This window comes from Callospermophilus lateralis, chromosome 5 (genome assembly GCF_048772815.1).
Source record: "Callospermophilus lateralis isolate mCalLat2 chromosome 5, mCalLat2.hap1, whole genome shotgun sequence".
Lineage (NCBI taxonomy): Eukaryota > Metazoa > Chordata > Mammalia > Rodentia > Sciuridae > Callospermophilus > Callospermophilus lateralis.
In genome coordinates this window covers 18342948-18363342 of record NC_135309.1, presented here as the reverse complement: position 1 = coordinate 18363342, position 20395 = coordinate 18342948, and the positions used below count along the sequence as shown (strand labels likewise).

Genomic DNA, 20395 nt, shown 5'->3' with positions numbered 1-20395 from the left:
CTGCCAATTAAAAACTGGGCTTGTCACTTTCTTTACTAACTCTCCACTCTAACATGTAGTTCCCACGAGGGCGAAGTCTTCTTATTTTCTCTATATCCGCAAAGCCAGGAAGAGCATCAGACACAGTGAAATGCACAATAAATGTTCATTGAATGGATGGATGGATTTATTAATTCTGTGCCCATTTTCGTAGAGGAGCAAAATGAGGCCCCTGAGAGACAGAGGATCTACATAAGTGCCTATGATCGAGACAGCCCAAGCAAAGAGCAGCTTGGGTCGGACTCCCCTGGAATCCTCTGCCCTAGCCCCCAAATGCCTGGCCAGCCCCCCCCCCCCCCGACGCTGTCATCTGCTCGCAATATCGCCTGGGTCCCGCCAGGGGGCAGCAGAGATGGCGGCCCTAGAACAACTCATGCCCTGGGGACCAGGGGAGGGGTTTCCGCTTCCGGGCGCCGCTAGCTATTTCCGCTTCCGGCCACTTGGCTTGAAAGGCGCTGACGGTAGGATGGACGCTCTAGTAGCTCGGTGCTCGGCGCGGCTGCTGCAGCAGGTCTGTAAACTTGGGACCTCGGAGGGGAGGAAGCAGGCCCCGACTCCTGCCGGAGTGGCGCTGGTGGTGCGGCAGCGAGGCGGGGTCTGGGGTCTCTGACGCGGGAGTCCAACTCCCGAATCCCTGGCCTGCAATGCCAAGGCACATGCTTTCATCGGTGACTGTTTTTTGTGGAAGAAGGAAGGGTTGGGAGAGGCGAAGACCTGTCATTCCAAGGCTTGTGTGACCGTGACATTCTGAGACGTGGCCGGCCTTGCACTCCCGGACCTCCGCGGTCCCTCCACCCCACGCACCTGTGCCGCCTTAGGGCACGCGCGGGGCGGGGCAGGCCGGCTGCATCCGGCTGTGCGACTCTGCTTGGATCCTCTTAACAAGCAAGAGGATTCCTGAGAGGGTCCATAAGTGGTTCATATTAATAATCTGGAGTTTGCTTTCTGCCTTCAGCATTCGTAGGGGGAAAAAAAGAGTCACAAGTTATAAAAGCGAAAGTAGGTCCTGCTTTATTAGCTCTTATGTCCAGGTGGGAAGAGGCGATAAGAGAATCGTTAGCCGTTCTCTCCTATTACAGGAACTGCTTTGTGCTGATTCAGCAATCACAGAGTACAGGTTGGTCAGGGAAATGGATAAGCTCCTGATGTTCTGAGCCATATGTTTATTGCTTTGGGGACATAGGGCTGCTTCACTGGATTGTGATAAGATTAATAAAGATAATTTATTAGAAGTGTCCAGCACCTGGAACAGTGTATGCTCATTTATGCCAATTTTTTTTGGAGGGGGGGGTGTGTGGCTTTCCTTGGTATGTCTTCTGAAATTTCAGGTGAGAACTCTTCCCCTGGATTTTGCAGTTAACTTAGAAGTTTTTTTCATTCTGAATTTTGCTTTAGTTTTTGGAGTTAATGTACAAAGCCTGGCCTAGGACTCAAGTCACTGAAAATACAAGCAAAAATGGGAAAATTACTTAGTCCCGGAAAGGATAAAAGGTGACACATGAGCTATTGTGAATTTGACCGAAGGGGTCTTGCAGTGCTTGGAATCAAATGATACCAGGAAAGTGCACCAGATCCCCAGTTGAGGGCAGGGTGGCCGCAGGGCAGGTGTTTGGGTTTAAGAGTATCAAGTCATAAAACTTAGAAACAGGCAGGTGTATCAGCCAGAAAGTTAGCTAATACTCTAACAGGGTGGTTTGTTGAGATGAAGAAGGAACTAGGGATGGGGCTTATTCCATTCTTTCCTTTTGAGGTACTGGGATTGAACCAAGGGTCTCATGCACACTTAGAAAAGAGCTCTACTACTGAGCTGCATCCACAGCCCTTATTTTTCATTTTGTCTTGCTAAATTTCCCAGACTGGCCTTGAACTTGTGTTCTTCCTGCCTGAGTGTCCTGAATAGGTAGGATTACAGGTGTGAGCCATTGCACTCCTCTTATACCATTATATTCTTGAGTATTCCTGGTTCTCCTAAAGTACACACTTAGTTTTATCTTATCAAGGATAATATGCAAGAGTTTCAGAGAAGGGAAAATCACAATTTGTCAAAGAGAAAATCCATTCTCATCATCTCTGCCTTGTCTTGTATAGAAGGGAAATGAGGAAGTAAGTTTATGGTCCAATTTACTAGATTGTGGAAACCATCCATCAAACTGGACTGAAAATTTACCCTTCCTTTTATAGGAAAAGGAGATTAAGTCTCTAACTACTGAAATTGACCGGTTGAAAAACTGTGGCTATTTAGAAGCTTCTCCAAATTTGGAACAGTTGAGAGAAGAAAATTTAAAGTTGAAGTATCGACTGAATATTCTTCGAAAGGTGAGTACTCTGGGTGTTTTGTTATTGTTTGTGTGTGTGTGTGTGTGTGTGTGTGTGTGTGTGTGTGTGTGTGTGTGTTTTTAAGATTTTTATTACTGAAGATTCTGTAAGTGTACCCTATGGAAATCAGATAAGGGAAAATAGAAATCTTGTGCTTTTCCCTGCATTAGCCAAGCTAGAACTTGGTGCTTATAATGAAGAACTTGATATGGTCATACCCTTCTAGGACTCTTCAGAATGTTTCACCATACAAATGTTTAGGTAGCTTAAAGATTTAAGTATGGTTGAGATGTTTCTTTCAACAGCTTATGCCTGTGTGGTTTTTGTTTGTTTGTTTTTAATAAAAACATGTTTGGAATCCTCTCCTACAAAAAATTCTTTCTGTGTTTATCATTTGTTCTGTTTATTTACGCTGAATTCTCTTATATTTTTAATTAAATATTGTGTGCTAAAGTAAAGGAAAATATTCAAAAGGCAGTCTGTATTCTAATGCACATCTCTAACAAATTAGCACTGATGTGCAGATGGGAGAATGCTTGCAGTGGTTCACATCAGCTAAACAAGGTACACAGCACAACTGCAAAGAGCAAGCCACAGAGGAATACAGTACTCTGTGTGATAACCATTCATCCTGCCTGATTCACTTGGCCACATGCTGTATCTTGAAGCATTTATGGGATGGATGGGAGGCACTTTATCCTTGTTATCTCATTAACTTAGCACTAGCCTTGGTTTTCCTCATGCCTGCTTCCATTGAGCTGTCAGTATCATTTTTTAAGATAAAGTCTTATATGTAGTATTTATTTACTAGTTATGGGTATCTTTCCCACTGACGAGTTTAAGATTGTTATGATAGTGCTATTGATGGATCACACAGATTTTGAGTAATCTGCTTTTAATCTTAATTTCCTCAAAAATTCTTATTTTAGGATGTAATTTTTACATAATATGAAGTTTTTCAGAATGCTCATTTCAAGTTATAAGAAATGTTCCTAGCATGTGATATTTGTTATGTTCATTGAGTTTACCATTTTGAAGGAGAAAAAAACTTGGACATGTGAAACAAAGTGTTAATTTATTTTAATCAGATATTTTCATGGTTGCTGAAATCAGTGGTTATTATGTATGTTTTATATATGTACACACCTTTAGAATATGCATGTATACCAATACCCCTATCTTTTAAAATATTTACATTTATTATAGTAGATTTGGGGTCTTAAGAGCATAACTAAATAACTTAGTGGTTTCCATAGGAAATCTTTAGATTGTGAAAAGCATGTCTTTCTTTTTTTAAAGATCTTTCATAGTGGGTAGTTAACTATTGATCAACCAAAATTTCAAAATCAGATCTTTTTGTGAATTTAAAAATATTTTGCCGGACGTAGTGATGCATGCCTGTAATCCCAGAGACTTGGGAAGCTAAGTAGGAGGATCCCAAGTTCAAAGCCAGCCTCAGCAATGGCAAGGTGCTTTGCAACTCAGTGAGACCCTGTCTCTAAATAAACCCAAAATAGGACTGGGAGTGTTCAGTGGTTGAGTGCCCCTGAGTTCAATCCCTGGTGTGTGTGTGTGTGTGTGTGTGTGTGTGTGTGTGTGTGTAATTTCTTCTTAGGGTAGAGAGAGGCTGATGAGAATATGTAGAACTCACACTCTCCATTCCAGTACTCCATTTGAATCTTGGCTTTGCAGTTTATTCTTATCTTTGACAAATTATTTAATTTCTTGATCGTATATAAATAATGATAATAGTAAACTCATTGTTGTTGTGTAGATGGAGTAAGATAACAAAGCACTTAGCTCAGATTTTTATATAAAAGCTTATAGTCTGTTGTTACCGTTACTCTTTCACACTTTGTGCATGTGTGTGTGTGTGTAAGAGAGAGAGGTGCAATATATAATATTAGGGATTGAATTCACAGCCTCTCTTCTAGGGAAGTGTTCTACATCCCCAGCCCTTTTATTTTTATTGAGAAAGGTCTGACTAAATTATATAGAGTAGCCTTGAACTTGAACTTGTGATCCTCCTGCTTTAGCTTCCTGAGTAATTGGGATTACAGTCTTGCCCTGACCTCTGTAGATAATTTGATTAATGTAAATGTTTCCATTTGTATTTTATGTGTTCATTCACATGTGTGGGAGGCAGGTGCTGGAGATTGAACACAGGGCCTTTCATAAACATGGTGGGCAAACAAGTAAGGTTTGTATTTGTGAGGTCCATCCCCATTGCCTTTTTTTTTTTTTGCTATGTGATCACACTATGTTGCCCAAGCTGGCATTGAACTCCAGGACTCCATCCTTCTGCTTCAGCCCCATTAGTAGATGGGACTATGGGCACATACCACTATGCCAGGTTACTAACTATTTTTTCCCTCAGTACTGAGGATTGAACCCAGGAGAACTCCACTGCTGAGCTACACCCCCAACCCTTTTTATTTTATTTTGTTTTGAGACAGGGTCTCACTAAATTGTCCAGGCCTCAAACTCTCAATCCTCCTGCCTGCATCCCAAGGTGCTGGGTTTACAAGTATGCACTACCACACCCAGCTTGCATTTTTTTTTTTTTTTTTTTTTTTTTTTTTTTTTGATAACCTCTTATATGTCAGGTCCTAGCATTGCTAGGTGCCAGGGATAGAGCCATAAATTAGACACCTGCATCCAGGAGTATAATGGTGGAAATGGATAATTTTGTGAAGGTGTAAGTGCAATGATAGAGGTAATTATGTTCTTTCTTAAATAGGAGGTAAAGATAGAGCCAACATGGGTATTTATAGTAAGACAAAACTGCCTGTTTTTTTTTTTTTAACTTGTTTTATTTAATTTTTTTTAAAAGAGAGAGTGAGAGAGAGAGAGAGAGAATTTTAATACTTTTATTTTTTATTTATCGGTGGACACAACATCTTTGTTTGTATGTGGTGCTGAGGATCGAACCCGGGCCGCATGCATGCCAGGCGAGCGCGCTACCACTTGAGCCACATCCCCAGCCCAAAACTGCCTGTTTTTGTGGAATTTTATGAAATTTTTTTTCCCTTTTATGCCTTGAAGAAATCAGCATTTTGATGGAAATAATATATTTTGCGTGTGTAGTTTTTGTCCAGTGAGTTTCACTTCCAGTGTTTGATGTGAAGTGATTCAGCACTGGCTTTATACTTCTATTTACTCAGAGCTTTGGAGATGCTGAGATTCAGCCCTTTTTGCCTCCCAGTTTCTTTTTTCAGGGGAAGAAGAGGTCATGCTAGAGATTGAACCAAGGCCTTGCACATGTTAGGCAGTTGCTGTACCACTGAACTATGCCCCCATCCCCAGGTCCTTCCCAGTTTCTGATAAAACAAATGTAAAAACTAAGGTCTCATGTCTAAGCATGTCTTGGGTGTCCTGGGATGGGCTTGTCCTACTCCATGTCTCAGCAGATCTCATGTAGGAGACATGAAAGTTCCTGACAGTATTTGGGGAAATTGTATGATGATATTTTGTTGATACATTTCCATTCTTTTCCTGCAGAGTCTTCAGGCAGAGAGGAACAAACCAACTAAAAATATGATTAACATCAATAGCCGCCTACAAGAAGTCTTTGGTTGTGCCATTAAGGCCGCATATCCAGACCTGGAAAATCCTCCTCTGATAGTAACACCAAGTCAGCAGCCCAAGTTTGGAGACTATCAGTGTAATAGTGCCATGGGCATTTCTCAGGTGATGTGTTATTATGACTCACTCTGGGTGATTTGATTCTTTTAGGTATGGTCGTCATTACCATTTACGTGAATCATAGCAGGTTGTTGTATCCATAATGAAAAAGACACTTCCCACATTAAAAGTTTGAAAGACTTGAGCTATAATCCCATCGGCTCAGGAGGCTAGCCCGGGAGGATCAGAAGTTCGTGGCTGGCCTCAGCAACTTAGTGAGGACCTTTGTCAAATTTTAAAAAGGCTGGGAATGTGGCTCAGAAGTTAAACACTCCTGGGTTCAATCCCTAATTCCAAAAGAAAAGTTGAACATATTCCTAATGTTCTTTAAAAAAATTAAAAGCACAAATTTGAATCTTCAGTTTTATTTTTTTATTGTCATTATTAAGGAGCAGTGTTTGGTACTGTTTTGCTCTGGTTTTTCCTGTTATATCCAGGATTGCTGAGTATATTTAATGACTATTTGAAAGTAATTAATAAAGTTAGCCAATTGCTGGTGCCTAGCATGGTGGGGCAGGCCTATAATCTCAGTGACTTGGCAGACTGAGGCAGGAGGAATTACAAGCTCAACTCCAACCTCAGCATCTTAACAAGACCCTCAACAACATAGTGAGGCCCTGTCTCAAAATGAAAAGGATTGGGATGTAACTCGGTGGTAAATTGCCCCTGGGTTTGATCTCAACTGCCAAAAGAAAGACAATTAATACCTAGCATTCCATCAAATATTTGGCACAGTGGTGGTATCTTTGACTTAGGCTTATGTGTTATATTTTTTTTTTTTTTTAGAGAATTTTTTTTAATATTTATTTTTTTTTAGTATTTGGCGGACACAACATCTTTGTTTGTATGTGGTGCTGAGAATCGAACCCAGGCCGCACCCATGCCAGGCGAGCGCGCTACCGCTTGAGCCACATCCCCAGCCCCTATGTGTTATATTTTTAAACAGAATTCTCCCTCCTTTGTTTTTGTAGTACTAGGGATTGAACCCAAGAGTTCTATACCTCTGTACTGCATCCACAGCCCTTTTTAAAATTTTGAGACAAGGTCTAAGTTGTCCCAACTGGTCTTGAACTTGGAATTTTCCTGCCACAGTCTCCTGAGTGGGATTATAGGCATGTGCCACCAGCCTGACCTAGTTTCCTATTTTGAATAGTTATATTACCTAATGTGTGTCTGGTTTATTACACCAGGCTTGTTGTAACTTTCAGCTTTCCGTATTTGTTGTTGTTGAATATGAAACGCGTGCTCTAACAAGTCCACACCTTTTTCTGAGAGTGCTATTTATTACTCAACTCTGAATATTGCACACTTTCGTGACTTGACCATCAGAAATATAAATATGCTAGCATCAGGCTTCATAACTATAGACTTATACACACATACCTGGACCTTTTTAAGGAAGATATAACTTATTTTGAAGTGGAGATCATGTGGTTTTGCTGCTCTTCTATTCTCTTGGCATTATTGATACTTTCTGCATGTGATGAGTCTTTTTGCAAAGTACATCTCATGTTTTGTCTCTTATGCATTTCCAAGTGATTTGCTAAAACCTGTTGTGTAACTTTTTATATTGTATTATAGATGCTCAAAACCAAGGAACAGAAAGTTAATCCAAGAGAAATTGCCGAAAACATTACTAGACACCTGCCGAACAATGAATGTATTGGAAAAGTTGAAATTGCTGGTCCTGGTATGATACAAATTTATCCTTCTAATAATTGTATTGATGATAAATTCTTTCTGAAATTGGTGGGGGGGGGGGAGAGCGAGAGAGGGAAAACAGTTAAAGTTTACACATTGAGGCTGGGCATGCTCTCTAGTCCAGAGAGCACTTAGTTAGCATTTGGGAGGCCCTAAGTTCAGTCCCAGCACCACCTGGAAAAAAAAAGGAACACTTATACACTGAACAAGATGGGAAAGCACCTTGGCTGTAAGTTAAGATGCTGAAGTTTTTGTGTAGACTTCACTACTAACTGCCTGATCTTGGGTGAGTTAGTTTTTTTCTCTCTGTGGTTCAGTTTTTATCGGCAGTAAGAGAATAGACGATGGCAAAAGATTCTCTTTTCTAGGCTGGGGTTGTGGCTCAGCAGTCGTGTGTTCGCCTAGCACATGCAAGGCCCTGGGTTCCGTCCTTGGCACCACATACAAATAAATAAAATAAAGGTATTTGTCCAACTACAACAAAATAAAATATCAAAAAAAAAATCCTATTTTCTGTCAAGAGATGAACAGATTATCTGCTGAAGGTGGAAAGGTCCTGAATTAAGTAGGAAGCTCTCAGGAGAGGGTGAAGGTTTGAAATAGATACTGAGACTAGAAATCACAAGAGGGCTTTAGTGAAAATATTAGGTGATATTGGAATCCTGAAATGTTTCACCAAAGCCTGATGAACTTTCTGAAGGCAACATAAGTGAAATTGGGAAAAATTCTTGGGAGTGACCAGTCATTCAAGATGGGAAACTATCTGAAATTTTTTCTTCCACTGTTTATTAGGTTTTATTAATGTCCATCTAAGAAAGGATTTTGTATCAGAACAGTTGACCAATCTTCTGGTGAATGGAGTTCAGCTACCTCCCCTTGAAGAGAGAAAAAAGGTATATGTACAGTCTTCTGTTGATGTAATAATGTCTTAGAAGTTCATGAAGAGTGCTATAACTAGGAATGACTTTCATTTTTTTTATTGACACGTAATCATTAATATTTGATTACAAATGTTATTGTTTCTAATGGAATGTACTTGCTCTTATTTAATGTAATTGTGAAGTAGTATTTCTAATTAGCCTTAAGTTTTTTGAACTTCTCTTTTTTAAACTTCATAAGCTTTTAAAGTAGCTACCTGATACAAATGCAGGCAATACTAATGTCATAATTTTTTCAGTTAAAACTGTATAAGTAGATTCAACAGAAAGTCTAGCATAGTTGAATCATAACCCAGACTGATGTTTAGGTCTGAGTTTATTATTAAATGTTAATCTGTTAACAGAATAAAATGCTTATACTCCTTTTTTCTTTTTCTCATACATCTCAGGTTATAGTTGACTTTTCCTCTCCCAATATAGCTAAAGAAATGCATGTAGGCCACCTTAGGTCAACTATCATAGGAGAGAGTACAAGTCGCCTCTTCGAATTTGCAGGCTATGATGTGTTAAGGTATGTGTTTTTGCCTGTGGAATTTCCAATTTTCTTCTCCCCGCCCCGCCTTCCCACCAAGTGTTGGGGATTGAACCGAGATCCTCACACTTGATAGGCAAAGTAAGTGTCCTACCACTGAGCTATATCCCCAGCTCTGGAAATTTCTATAGAAAATGATACATCATAGTTGAGAAAACAATCCTTTGATTAATTAATGTTTCTAAAGCTTAATTCTGCTTTACAATCACCAATTAAGCTTTTTAATGTATCCTGGACATCTCCTTTGAACTGTTTTTACTTGTTACAGTTTTTAAGACTCTGGGTTAAACTAGGATGAACCTCCTCCATGCACTCATTCTGCAGATATTTCTGTTTTTGGTATGTGGGTTTGAACTGGGGACACTCGACCACTGAGCCACATTCCTAGCCCTGTTTTGTATTTTATTTAGAGACAATGTCTCACCGAGTTGCTTAGTGCCTCGCTTTTGCTGAGCCTGACTTTGAACTTGGAATTCTCCTGCCTCAGCCTCCTGAGCTGTTGGGGAGCTGAGGTTGGCTTGCAGATATTTAAGTACAGTGGGAAGCCATGGAGAACAACCAGAGTTTAATTAATTACTCTGGGCTGGGTGCCATGGCACACACCTGTAATCCCAGCAGCTCAGGAGGCTGAGGCAGGAAGATTGCAAGTTCAAAGCCAGCCTCAGCAACAGCAAGGTGCTAGGGCAACTCAATGAGACCTTGTCTCTAAATAAAATACAAAATAGGGTTGGGAATGTGACTCAATGGTCAAGTGCACCCAAGTTCAATGCCTGGTGCTCCCTGGCCCCCCCCCCCCACACACACACACAAAAAGATTACTCTGGCTACCATGAGGCAAATAAGGGAAACCAATGATAAATGAGTATCTCATTATCCTAATCATCTACTTGAGTGGATCTGATGGTTTGGGATTAGATAAAGACAGTGAAGAATTTTGTCAATTGTTATTTAGGAACCATTGGTCTAACTTACATTAAACAATTCATTGAAAGTTAAAATTTTTATAATACTGTGAGAATAACCGACATTGATTCAACTGATTGTCCTAATTCACTAAATAGATTGCAGTCCACTGATAAGAATTCTGTAAATCTTGGTGACCTGCTATCTTCAGCTTGTGACTAGGTTTACAAAGTTAAAAGTAATCAACAAAGGCTTTGCTTTTGATGTTTCCAGTCCACTTGAGGAAGTAATCAAGTCAATAGTTATTACTACATGTCATATGCTACCTCTTAAATGTTATCGTTTCTAATGGAATGTACTTGTTCTTATTTAAACATCTTTGTCATTTTGTAAATTATTTTATATTTTCTGATTGGTATTAGGTTGAACCATGTAGGAGATTGGGGGACCCAGTTTGGCATGCTCATTGCTCACCTGCAGGATAAATTTCCAGATTATCTGACAGTCTCACCTCCTATTGGGGATCTTCAGGCTTTTTATAAGGTTTGATACATTTATCTGATATGTTTGTATCTGTCACTTGTCATAATTATCCATTTTCCTTGGGAAGTTCGAAATAATATTTGAAACGACTGGAGCTTAATGGGGTTAAATGAAAGTAAAGTGAAAGTCATGTTTCACCCATACAGAAGTGACCCTCTTGAACTCAAATTACTTAACATGTAAACATGCAAGAAACATAAACATGTAAAGTACTTAACAGACATGTGTACGTACACTGGCCCAGCCATAACAATATTTACAGATGAAAATGAAAGCTGCTTGACTGAGTTCACCTACTTGAAAAACTTGATTCCTGGATCCTTTGTTCTGTTTTTGTAGTACTTGGGACTTAACACAGGGGCACTATATCATTGAGCTACATGCCTATCTGGATTTTATTTTATTTATTTTTTATTTTTTAATTTTGAGTCTTGTTCAGATGCCCAGTCTTATGGAAAATTTAAATCCTGCTGTCTCAGCCTCTTAAATAGCCAAGATCATAGGCATCCACACCCATGCCAGCCACTGCACTTTGTTTTTGTAAAAGTTGTGCAGTGCCGCAGGATCCATTGCATTTGGTTCTGTGCATAGAAAAAAGCTGTTCACCCCTTAACACATCATCTTTGTTCTTTGGTGTTGTTAAAAACTAAATTATAGCACATTATCTATTAAGTGAATATGTTCATTTGTTTTTTTGCAATACTGGGGATTGAGCTCACCATAACTCTACCGTTAAGCTATGTCCCCAGCCTCCAACCACCCCCTGCGTTTTTTTGTAAGACAGGTTTTCTCTGAGTTGAATTTGGACTCAAATTTGACATCCTTTTGCCTCAGACTCCCAAATATATGGGATTATAAGCACATGCCACCAAGCTGTGTAGGGGGCTGTTAATGAAAGTCCATTTTAAATGTTTAAAACATTTTGAGGGGCTGGAGTTGTGGCTTAGTGGTAGAGCACTTGCCTACTTTGTGTAAGGCACTGGGTTCAATTCTCAGCACTGCGTATAAATAAATGAATAAAATAAAGGCCTATCAACATCTAAAAAATATATTTTAAAAAACATTTTGAGTATTTTAAAAATACTAAGTATATATGAAAGCTTTTAGAAGACAGATTTACACATCATCCATAATTTAAAAACACCCACAGTGGTCACCTGTATCATTTATCATATTTTTGTGCTTATTTAACATTGTACATTTTTGTATATTGCTTTGACATAACTACACATTACTTTGTTGGATTGGTGTAACAAACTTTACAGTATTGCCCTAAAGTCCCAAAAATAAGATTGCTTTGTTGAAAAGTAAATGTTTGTAGAGTTCATTTCTTTTGGTATTTTTTAATGAAAATAAGCAAGATGTTTATTGATATGAAACTGCTACAATAAAATTATTTGGGGTTCTCATTTTTTAATATAATGAGGCAGACCTGTTAATACAAGAAATTATTTGTAATCCATTGCTAAAATTTATAAACTGCAGTAAGGAAAAGTGACTTTCAGTGTTTCTTGAAACATAGGTATAGATTAGCAAAAAAAAAAAAAAAAATCTGGAATTATACACCAAAATAGTTTGAGATTGATTTTTGTCCTTCCCCTTCAGTAAGCTTGTATTGGCTTCCAAAATGAAACAATGAAAACAATTTTCTTTTTAATTGAAAAAAATCACCATATCCAAAGTGGAGATTAAGGCACAGAAAATTCAGTCCTACGGGTTCACTACCTCTTTGAACACAAAAGGCTTTTGTGGATTGGGAAAGTAGAACAAAAACTATAGTGATAGTTATATGTATTTTCAAGAAAATATTGAAAGAATAGAGCTACTTGTCATTTTAATTTGTAAGCGTATTCTTTTTCCTTTGGACAAAGCGGGGGTCTTTCCATAGGGCCCCATGCATGCTAGTACTTTACCACAGAGCTATTGCCCTAGTGCCTGTGATAATGTAATTGACTTTTGGTAGAACATTTGTCCCATTGTTCTAAATCTTCACTTTTTCATGATGTGTTTAGAAAAGCATAATTTTTTTATCTAGAAATACAGGATTGGATTCTTATACACCATGCTTTTATTAAAAAACAGGAGTCTAAGAAGAGGTTCGATACTGAGGAGGAATTTAAGAAGCGAGCATACCAATGTGTTGTTCTTCTCCAGAGTAAAAATCCAGATATTATAAAAGCTTGGAAGCTTATATGTGATGTGTCCCGTGAAGGTGAGTCTTTGAGCTTCATTCCTTCATCCTCAAGTACTGTGATATAGTTTCCTTCAGTCTTTATTCAAATGCCTTCTTTTTCAGTGTTTTTCCTTACTATTCTAGGCATTGAACCCAGGGGTACTACACCACTGAGCTGCATTCCCAGCCCTTTTTGAGACAGGGTCTCAGTTGCTGAGACTAGCCATGAACTTGAGATCCTTCTCTGTTGCTAGGATTCGGGTGTATACCACCATGCCTGGCCTCCCTATGGATCTTGAATGATACTTCAGGAATTTTTGAGAATGAGCTAATAGATATTTTCTTAAATATGTTTCTGAAGTAACTAAGAAGACAGGCAGATGCAAACATTAGAATATAAAACTCAACCAGGGATATTATTCAATAAGAGAATACTTACCTAGCATGCATAGTGCCCTATTTTGATCCCAGAACCACAAAAAAAAAAAAAAGAATGTTATGCCAGAGCTGTATGACACTGTGGAGTGGATTTATCCAGAATTGTGTAGGCCCAAAATGTAGAGTGTTTCACCAGTGTTTCCATGGTCTCCACTCATTCATAGTTGTAAGACAATTTCAAGTTTTCACACTTGACAGTAATTTTAAAGATTGCTAAAATAGTAAATGGATAAAATAGTCCATAGTCTCTAAGAAGGCTAATGACTGCTTAGAGGCACTGGGTAATAAAATGTTTTATGTAGGTAATGCTGTGTCACTGATACATGGGTATCAGACATGTGATACAGATTTAAAAAGAATTATAAGAAAATTCAGTAAATGTTTGCTGAGTAGAAAAATATTTTATTTACATTTTTTTTCACATCTTCTTTCCTTTTATTGAAAAAAATTTTAGAAAATGGCAATTAATAAAGGTCGCAAACAAATCAACAGGGATATACTATGGAAAACAGACAATATAAAATTTAAAATGCCACTGGCTTCTTCAATTGATTAAGAACACAAAATGTTTAACAGGCAGGTCTTTTTAGACAAATTTAAAAGCTATATTTTGTGGGGTTTTTTGTAGTTTCCCCAAGTCAAATATATACACACCCACAAAAATGGTGTGTGGGGAAAGCTGTCATTCAAAAGAAGTTGTATCCTGAATTCTTCAGGAAACAGTTGTTGAAACAGAAATTAACATGAAGTCAGCAACAGGTTAACAATTTTTTAAAATTGAGTCTTCAAATGCTGCATGGCACAAAGCTATACTATAGAAAGTACTACTACGTACAAAAAAAACAAAAGTTTTATACAGCTTTTAGCAAGAATGCTTTTCCAAAGCAAGTCAAAACAACACAATCAGCAGATCAAGGAAGCTACAGCTAGAAATAAGAGCTACAACTTCTCGTATCTGTGCTACAAAATCCTATTTTTCCAGAAGAGACTAAAATTTCCGGACAAAAAAAGGGACATTTTAAACATTTCTTACTTTACCCATTTTAAGTTCTGTTTCTTCCCCCACCCATTCAGTAATTCAGCATGATCCAGCAGAAAGAGGGCTGCTTTTAGAATTGGCTATTTTATTTTTCTTTCTGTGGCAAGACTGTCATGGAGCCTGGATATTTCAGGCTCCTATGCATCCATGACCAGTGTCCCGCTGTGGTCAAAAAACTTGGCGATAGACTTAGTGAATTCGGCTTCCCGCTGCTGCTTTGTTCTCCCACTGATGAAGGTCATTTTCAGTGTATATTTGTCATCAAACCTTTTGAGACTGGAAGACAGTTGCCAAATATCATCAGGATCCATCCCAGTAGGATCTTTCCTGTGAGCCACAAGAAGGTTGCTCTTCTCCTTATATGAGGTATAAATGGTCAGAATCCCCACCATCACAAAATAGGATATAACGCACAGGGCTAAAACTGGCTTGGACTCTGGAAAGGGGTGCATATAATCCCAAATCAAAGCCACTATGGCAAAAAAACAGGAGATGGTACAGATGGTGAGGCGACCGTCAGTCAGCCCAAAATTCTCCACGTACTTGTACTTTTCCAGAAGTACCTTTTTGGCAGAATCATCCAAAGAGTTTTTCACAGCTAATCCATCCCATTTGTCAATTTTCACAGGCTTATCATCAATTTTCCACTTATCTAACAAGCCGCTGCGGCTGCTGCCTATCCCGCAGCTAGGGCCACCACCAGCCCCACTACTGCCTCCGCCACCACCACTTCTCCCGCCCTATGCCGCCGCCGCCATCTTGTCTGCTTCTGCGGCTCCCTCCCCTCCGACTTGTCCAAAGCCGATTGGCTATTTACAGTTTTTAAAGAATAAATTTTTAGGGTCAGGTGTGGTGGCCCATACCTGTAATCACAGCTGCTGAGAATGCTGAGGCCATAGAAGTTACAGGTTCAGGGCCAGCCTGGGCAACTTGGCAAGACCATATCAAAATTAAAAATTAAAAGAACTGGGGGTGTAGTTCAGTGGTAAGGGCCCCTGGTTTAGTCCCCAGTACCACACACCAAAAAAAAAAATGAATTTTTGAAATGATATATTTGTTTCTTATTGGGGGGTGGGATGTAGACAGGAAAAAAAATTGTGTGTAGTCCCAATCACCGTTGATTGATGTTGATGATCTATTGTGGAGCAGGAAGGCTAGTGCTACAGATTGTGCCTCACATTGCTAAACATTTGATTTGCCAATGAGCTGCAACCCTAGTCCTAGCATTTTAACAATTGTCTTACCCATGTGTGTCATACATTTAGTTTTCTTGTTTACGTATGTGTCAAATAATTTTATCATGCTGTAAGGTACATGGTTCCTGTTTTTATTCATTTTCCTTTGTGGCATTTTCTCCCCTAGAATTTAATAAAATCTATGATGTATTGGACATCTCCTTGATAGAGAGAGGAGAATCTTTCTATCAAGATAGGATGAATGCTGTTGTAAAGGAATTTGAAGATAAAGGTAGGCACTATACTTGTGGGGGGGAAAAAATTTTTTTAGCCAAGCAAGGTGGTGCACACACCTGTAATCCCTGCAGGAAGATTATGAGTTCAAAGCCAGCCTCGACAATGGCGAGGCGCTAAGTAACTCAGTGAGACCCTTTCTGTAAATAAAATTCAAAATGGGGATGTGGTTGTTTCCCTGAGTTCAACCCCTGGTACAGGGGAGGGGCATATTTTTAAAAATTTTTCAAAGATAGTAAATTCTCTCTACTTTTGCCTAATTCCCAAGACCTAGCACTTGTCAGCCAGCTTCAACAATTATGAATGCTGCCTTCCCATACATACTTCTTACATCCTGTTTCAGCTTTCAATTACTTTGGTATGTGTCTCTGGAAGTTTTAGAAGAAGGGACTTTCCTATCACAGCATGAAAGTGAATGATTCCTCCCATCCCAAGCAGCCTCTCCCCTTTTGAGATAGGATGTTAAGTTGGTTGAGGCTAGCCTCGCCTCCAAGGTAGCTGGAATGAGGAATTAGAGTCGTGTGCCATTAGCATAGCTTTTTAATTTCTTAATAGCATTAGAATTCACATTTCCTAAGGTAAATAATTTTTTTAATCATTAGTTTGAGTCTGCCCATGACGTTATGTATGTTACATTCTAGAAATTCATGGGTTTCCCCCTTGCCCATTTTTACTTCTTTTACTGTTAAATAACTGGACCTACCTGTCCTATAGAATTTCTTATGTTGCATAATTCCTGTGTCTATATTTTCTGTGTATTTTTAAGGCAAATGATGTACAACTGAGCAGTATCCCCAGCCCATTTTTATTTTAAGACAGAGTCTTACTAAGTTGCCCAGGCTGGCCTACAACTGGAAATTCTGCTGCGTGAGCCTCCAAATATGAGATTATTTTCCAAAAATTTAGATTCAGTTTTACGTTTGCTTTTTTGTTTCCCGATTTTTTTTTTTTTTTTTTTGCATGAATGAAAACAATTTCTGGTTCACTGTTTTTGTGATACTAATTTAGTGTGATTAGTTATCAGCCTGATCTATCCCTTAAGTTTCCTATCAGACTTTTCCCTGGTGGTTTTGACTGCTGTTAATTTTTTTTTTTTTTTTTTTTTTTTGTCACCTGGGATTCTTTTTGTATAACTTTTTCACATAATTAAGGCAATCAAAAGAAGTGCTTGATTTTTTTTTTTTTTAGTTGTGAGAATGTTTATTTCATAAATACAATGAGTTTGACTTATTATTGCAAATGAAGCTTTTACAATATGTAAAGGATACATATTTTTTCAGTATGTTGCCGTAATTGTCCTTTGTAATAGTTAATTTACCCCAGTTAATGGTAGCCCCCCTCATGTTTTTCGTCATGGTAGTCTGATAGTTGATGTGCTCTGGTACAATATTCCAGGCTCATTCACAGATTTCCTGTCCTAGATCTGCAGTCAGCCACATCTCCAAGGAAAGCTGGTTCCTTAAATGGGAAAATGGTAATTATTAATCAAAGCCTGGAAGCATTACTTTTAAAATAAGTGTGTTTGGGGTTTGTTTTTGCTACTGCTGGGGATTGAACCCTGGGCCTTGCCCATGTTAGACAAGTGCTGTACCACTAGCCCTAATGATTTTTATTGATGAGAAAATGGGCACAGAGAAGTTAGGAACTTCCCAAGGTAACATAGCTAATACATGATGAATCAGATTCAAACCTAGGCAGTTTGTCTTCAGAGCCTTTATTTTTTTAATGTGGTGCTGAGGATCGAACCCGGGTCCTGCCCATGCTAGGTGAGCGCTCTACCGCTGAGCCCCAGTGCCTATGTTTTAAACCACTGATTTTACTTTATACTTTCTAAGTTTAGGAAACTAAACCTGGGTAATTATTTACTGCATTATTGCTGCAAAGGTTAAATTGAAGACTTGCATATTTGGCACATAGTGGCACTTAAATATAGGTGATATTATCATCATGTTCTTTCCTGTCTCTTCCTAAAACCAAGACTCTTGCATTTTTCATCATGAATATATAATTCATTTTTTCTGCTTCTCATTCCAAAAGCTAAATCCAACTGTTTGATCACATTATAAAATGTCTGTATAGGAATAGCATCTGATTCTAGCTTGGGAGACTTTCATGCCTTTGGCCTGCACAGCGAGTGAGTTCCAGTTACACATCCTAAGAAGGGCTTGGGAGCCAAGTGTAGAGTGAGTCCAGAAAACTACTCTATCTGACCTGTACTATGACAGCACCCTGCACTCCCAGATAGCCTTGATCTTAGCCATTTTCCAAGGCTTCTAGTAGGTCATGATAAGACAAAAATTTTGTGGTTTTCGCAGCTAAGAAATATTTTCTAAAATATTCATAGACTAGTTAGCTAGTCCTCAAAATGACTAAGATTCCAGTACCTTCAGAGCTCTTTTAGCATTATTAGTGACGTTTGTTTGTTTTTTCCCCTAGGCTTTGTGCAAGTGGATGATGGCAGGAAGATTGTGTTTGTCCCAGGGTGCTCCATACCATTAACCATAGTGAAATCCGATGGAGGTTACACCTATGATACGTCTGACCTGGCTGCTATTAAACAAAGACTACTTGAGGAAAAGGCAGATATGATTATCTATGTGGTAGACAATGGACAAGTAAGTTTGTAGTTTTGTCTGTTTTTACATTGTTGGTCTGGAGGTAGACAATATGGTGAGGTTGTATTTGGGGAATATTTACAGTTGTTCAGTGCTAAGATCGGGAACATCAGTATATTGTGGGAAAAGGAACAGTTTTCCAGGTGTTCTCTAAAAAATGGAAAAGGTGATGTCTTTGAACCTCAGCAGTTGGTCTTAATAGGGATGTGGTTGAAATTAAAATTTAATTGAAGTTACTGTGTGTAAACTTACCTTTAATTCATTTGCTTTTAAAACTTTGTGGAAAGTATGGTAACAGCTTTGCTCTTACTGTTTCTCACATAATGAGTAAAAGAAACACTTTTAATATAACATGCCACAAAACTTGAATGACTTGTGTTTTATAGGCATCGTCTAGGCATAAAAGCCTTAATAAGCCCTTTTTTAAAAAAATTATTAGAAAACTAGCAGGTAACACTCTTTTTCTACTTTTTATAGTCTATGCACTTCCAGGCAATATTTGCTGCTGCTCAGATGATTGGTTGGTATGACCCTAAAGTAACTCGAGTGTCCCATGCTGGATTTGGTGTGGTACTTGGGGAAGACAAGTAAGTCTGGGAAACCTGAAGATGGTAATAATATACTGATTCACCAATTTCTCTGGAAGAGGCCCTGGTTGTTAATTTTTGATAACATATTAGGTAATTCAGTTTTTTAGTCTGTATATTATGATAAATTCAGCTGAGCCATTCTGTATATTCTCATCACTGCCAGAGGATATAGTCTCAAAGGGGACATATGCATGAAGTCAACTGAAAAGGAAATTCCAGACTTAAATCTGTGGAAACAGAAATCCATAATCTGTTAAGTTCTAAAATCTATAGTGGTACCTTTTCAGAATTCAGAAAAATTATGCAAAAATTTAGTCTAGACATTTTGTAAATGTCTTTTCCTTCACAGTTGCACACTTGGTAAAAGCTTGATTCAGTTGAGGTTTGATTCACTGCTTTTGTTCTTTGGCCATCTCAAAAATGTTATCAAAGCCTACATGTTAATAATGTCTTATCATTTTTTAATTCTTCACATTTGTCTCTATAAAAAGGTAAATACACTTAGGTATTTTATTTATATGTGATATTCATCAGTCCTAAGGCACAAAACTTTTCATATTTTAAAACTTTAACATTCAGTAGTATTTTAGGATCACTTGCCATTTAAACAGCACTTCTTAAAACTGTGATATCTTACATTTAATAATGCCTAGATATTACATCACACAGGTGGTAATGCTTCTGAAAACCACATGAGGTGACTCGATTTGGCTGGAGAGTGGTCAGAAGCCCTGATGTGAGCATATGAAAGACAAGTTAGTTTGTCCACAGATATTATTTTGGTAGAGATTTTATAGCAGTCAATGAATTTGTTGGAAATATTGTATGACATTTTTGTGGAATCAAGACACTGGATCCTATGGTCCTGAGAGTGCTTAAACCAAGGAATCTTATTTCCTGAACTGTTTTCCGATACATGTTTAGGTGGTATTTATAAATTTTATTTCATTTATCATGTATGGCTGAGGTATCCTAAATCAGTTTGTTTCTACTCTCTGCATGATTTTAAAAAAAAAAAAAAGGCTAGGATACTATGATTTAAATAATAGCTAAATGCAGCTCACTGTATTTTAAATATGTTAAAATGCTCAGATTCTGTTTTAATATTTAGGACATAATTTATCTTTTTATCTCCTAGTCCTTGGACACCTTTTTATTGAGCACCTGCTCCACATGGTATTTCACATTATCTACAGGAAAATATACATGCCAGGGCCCACTGTGGGACTTGAAAATTCTAAAGTGGGTGTTTGTCATCTGTGTTTTTAAAAGCTTTGTTGGTATTCAAATATGCATCCCTCCTTGTCACAAACAAAAATGGAAGACAGGTGAGAGGAGGGAATAACGGATGGGACCAGTTGTTGCAAAGTAGACAGAGTAGGAAGCCTTCCTCAGCATTTTGTTGAACACTTAGG

The 20395-nt window shown here is 38.3% G+C and overlaps 1 protein-coding gene and 1 pseudogene across 1 annotated transcript in view; one reads left to right on the top strand and one right to left on the bottom strand.

The window, feature by feature from the left end:
* Positions 1-479: 479 nt before the first annotated feature.
* The window catches only part of Rars1 (arginyl-tRNA synthetase 1), a 32806-nt gene continuing 12890 nt past the window's right edge, over positions 480-20395 (top strand). The window contains exons 1-11 of the mRNA XM_076856363.1: positions 480-550; positions 2221-2355; positions 5857-6045; positions 7621-7729; positions 8533-8633; positions 9068-9189; positions 10536-10656; positions 12739-12868; positions 15669-15773; positions 18212-18390; positions 18868-18977. Coding sequence (XP_076712478.1) covers positions 506-550; positions 2221-2355; positions 5857-6045; positions 7621-7729; positions 8533-8633; positions 9068-9189; positions 10536-10656; positions 12739-12868; positions 15669-15773; positions 18212-18390; positions 18868-18977 — 1346 coding nt within the window. The 5' untranslated portion in view covers positions 480-505. The remainder of the gene's footprint in view (positions 551-2220; positions 2356-5856; positions 6046-7620; positions 7730-8532; positions 8634-9067; positions 9190-10535; positions 10657-12738; positions 12869-15668; positions 15774-18211; positions 18391-18867; positions 18978-20395) is intronic.
* LOC143399402 (signal peptidase complex subunit 2 pseudogene) lies at positions 14339-15064 on the bottom strand (annotated as a pseudogene).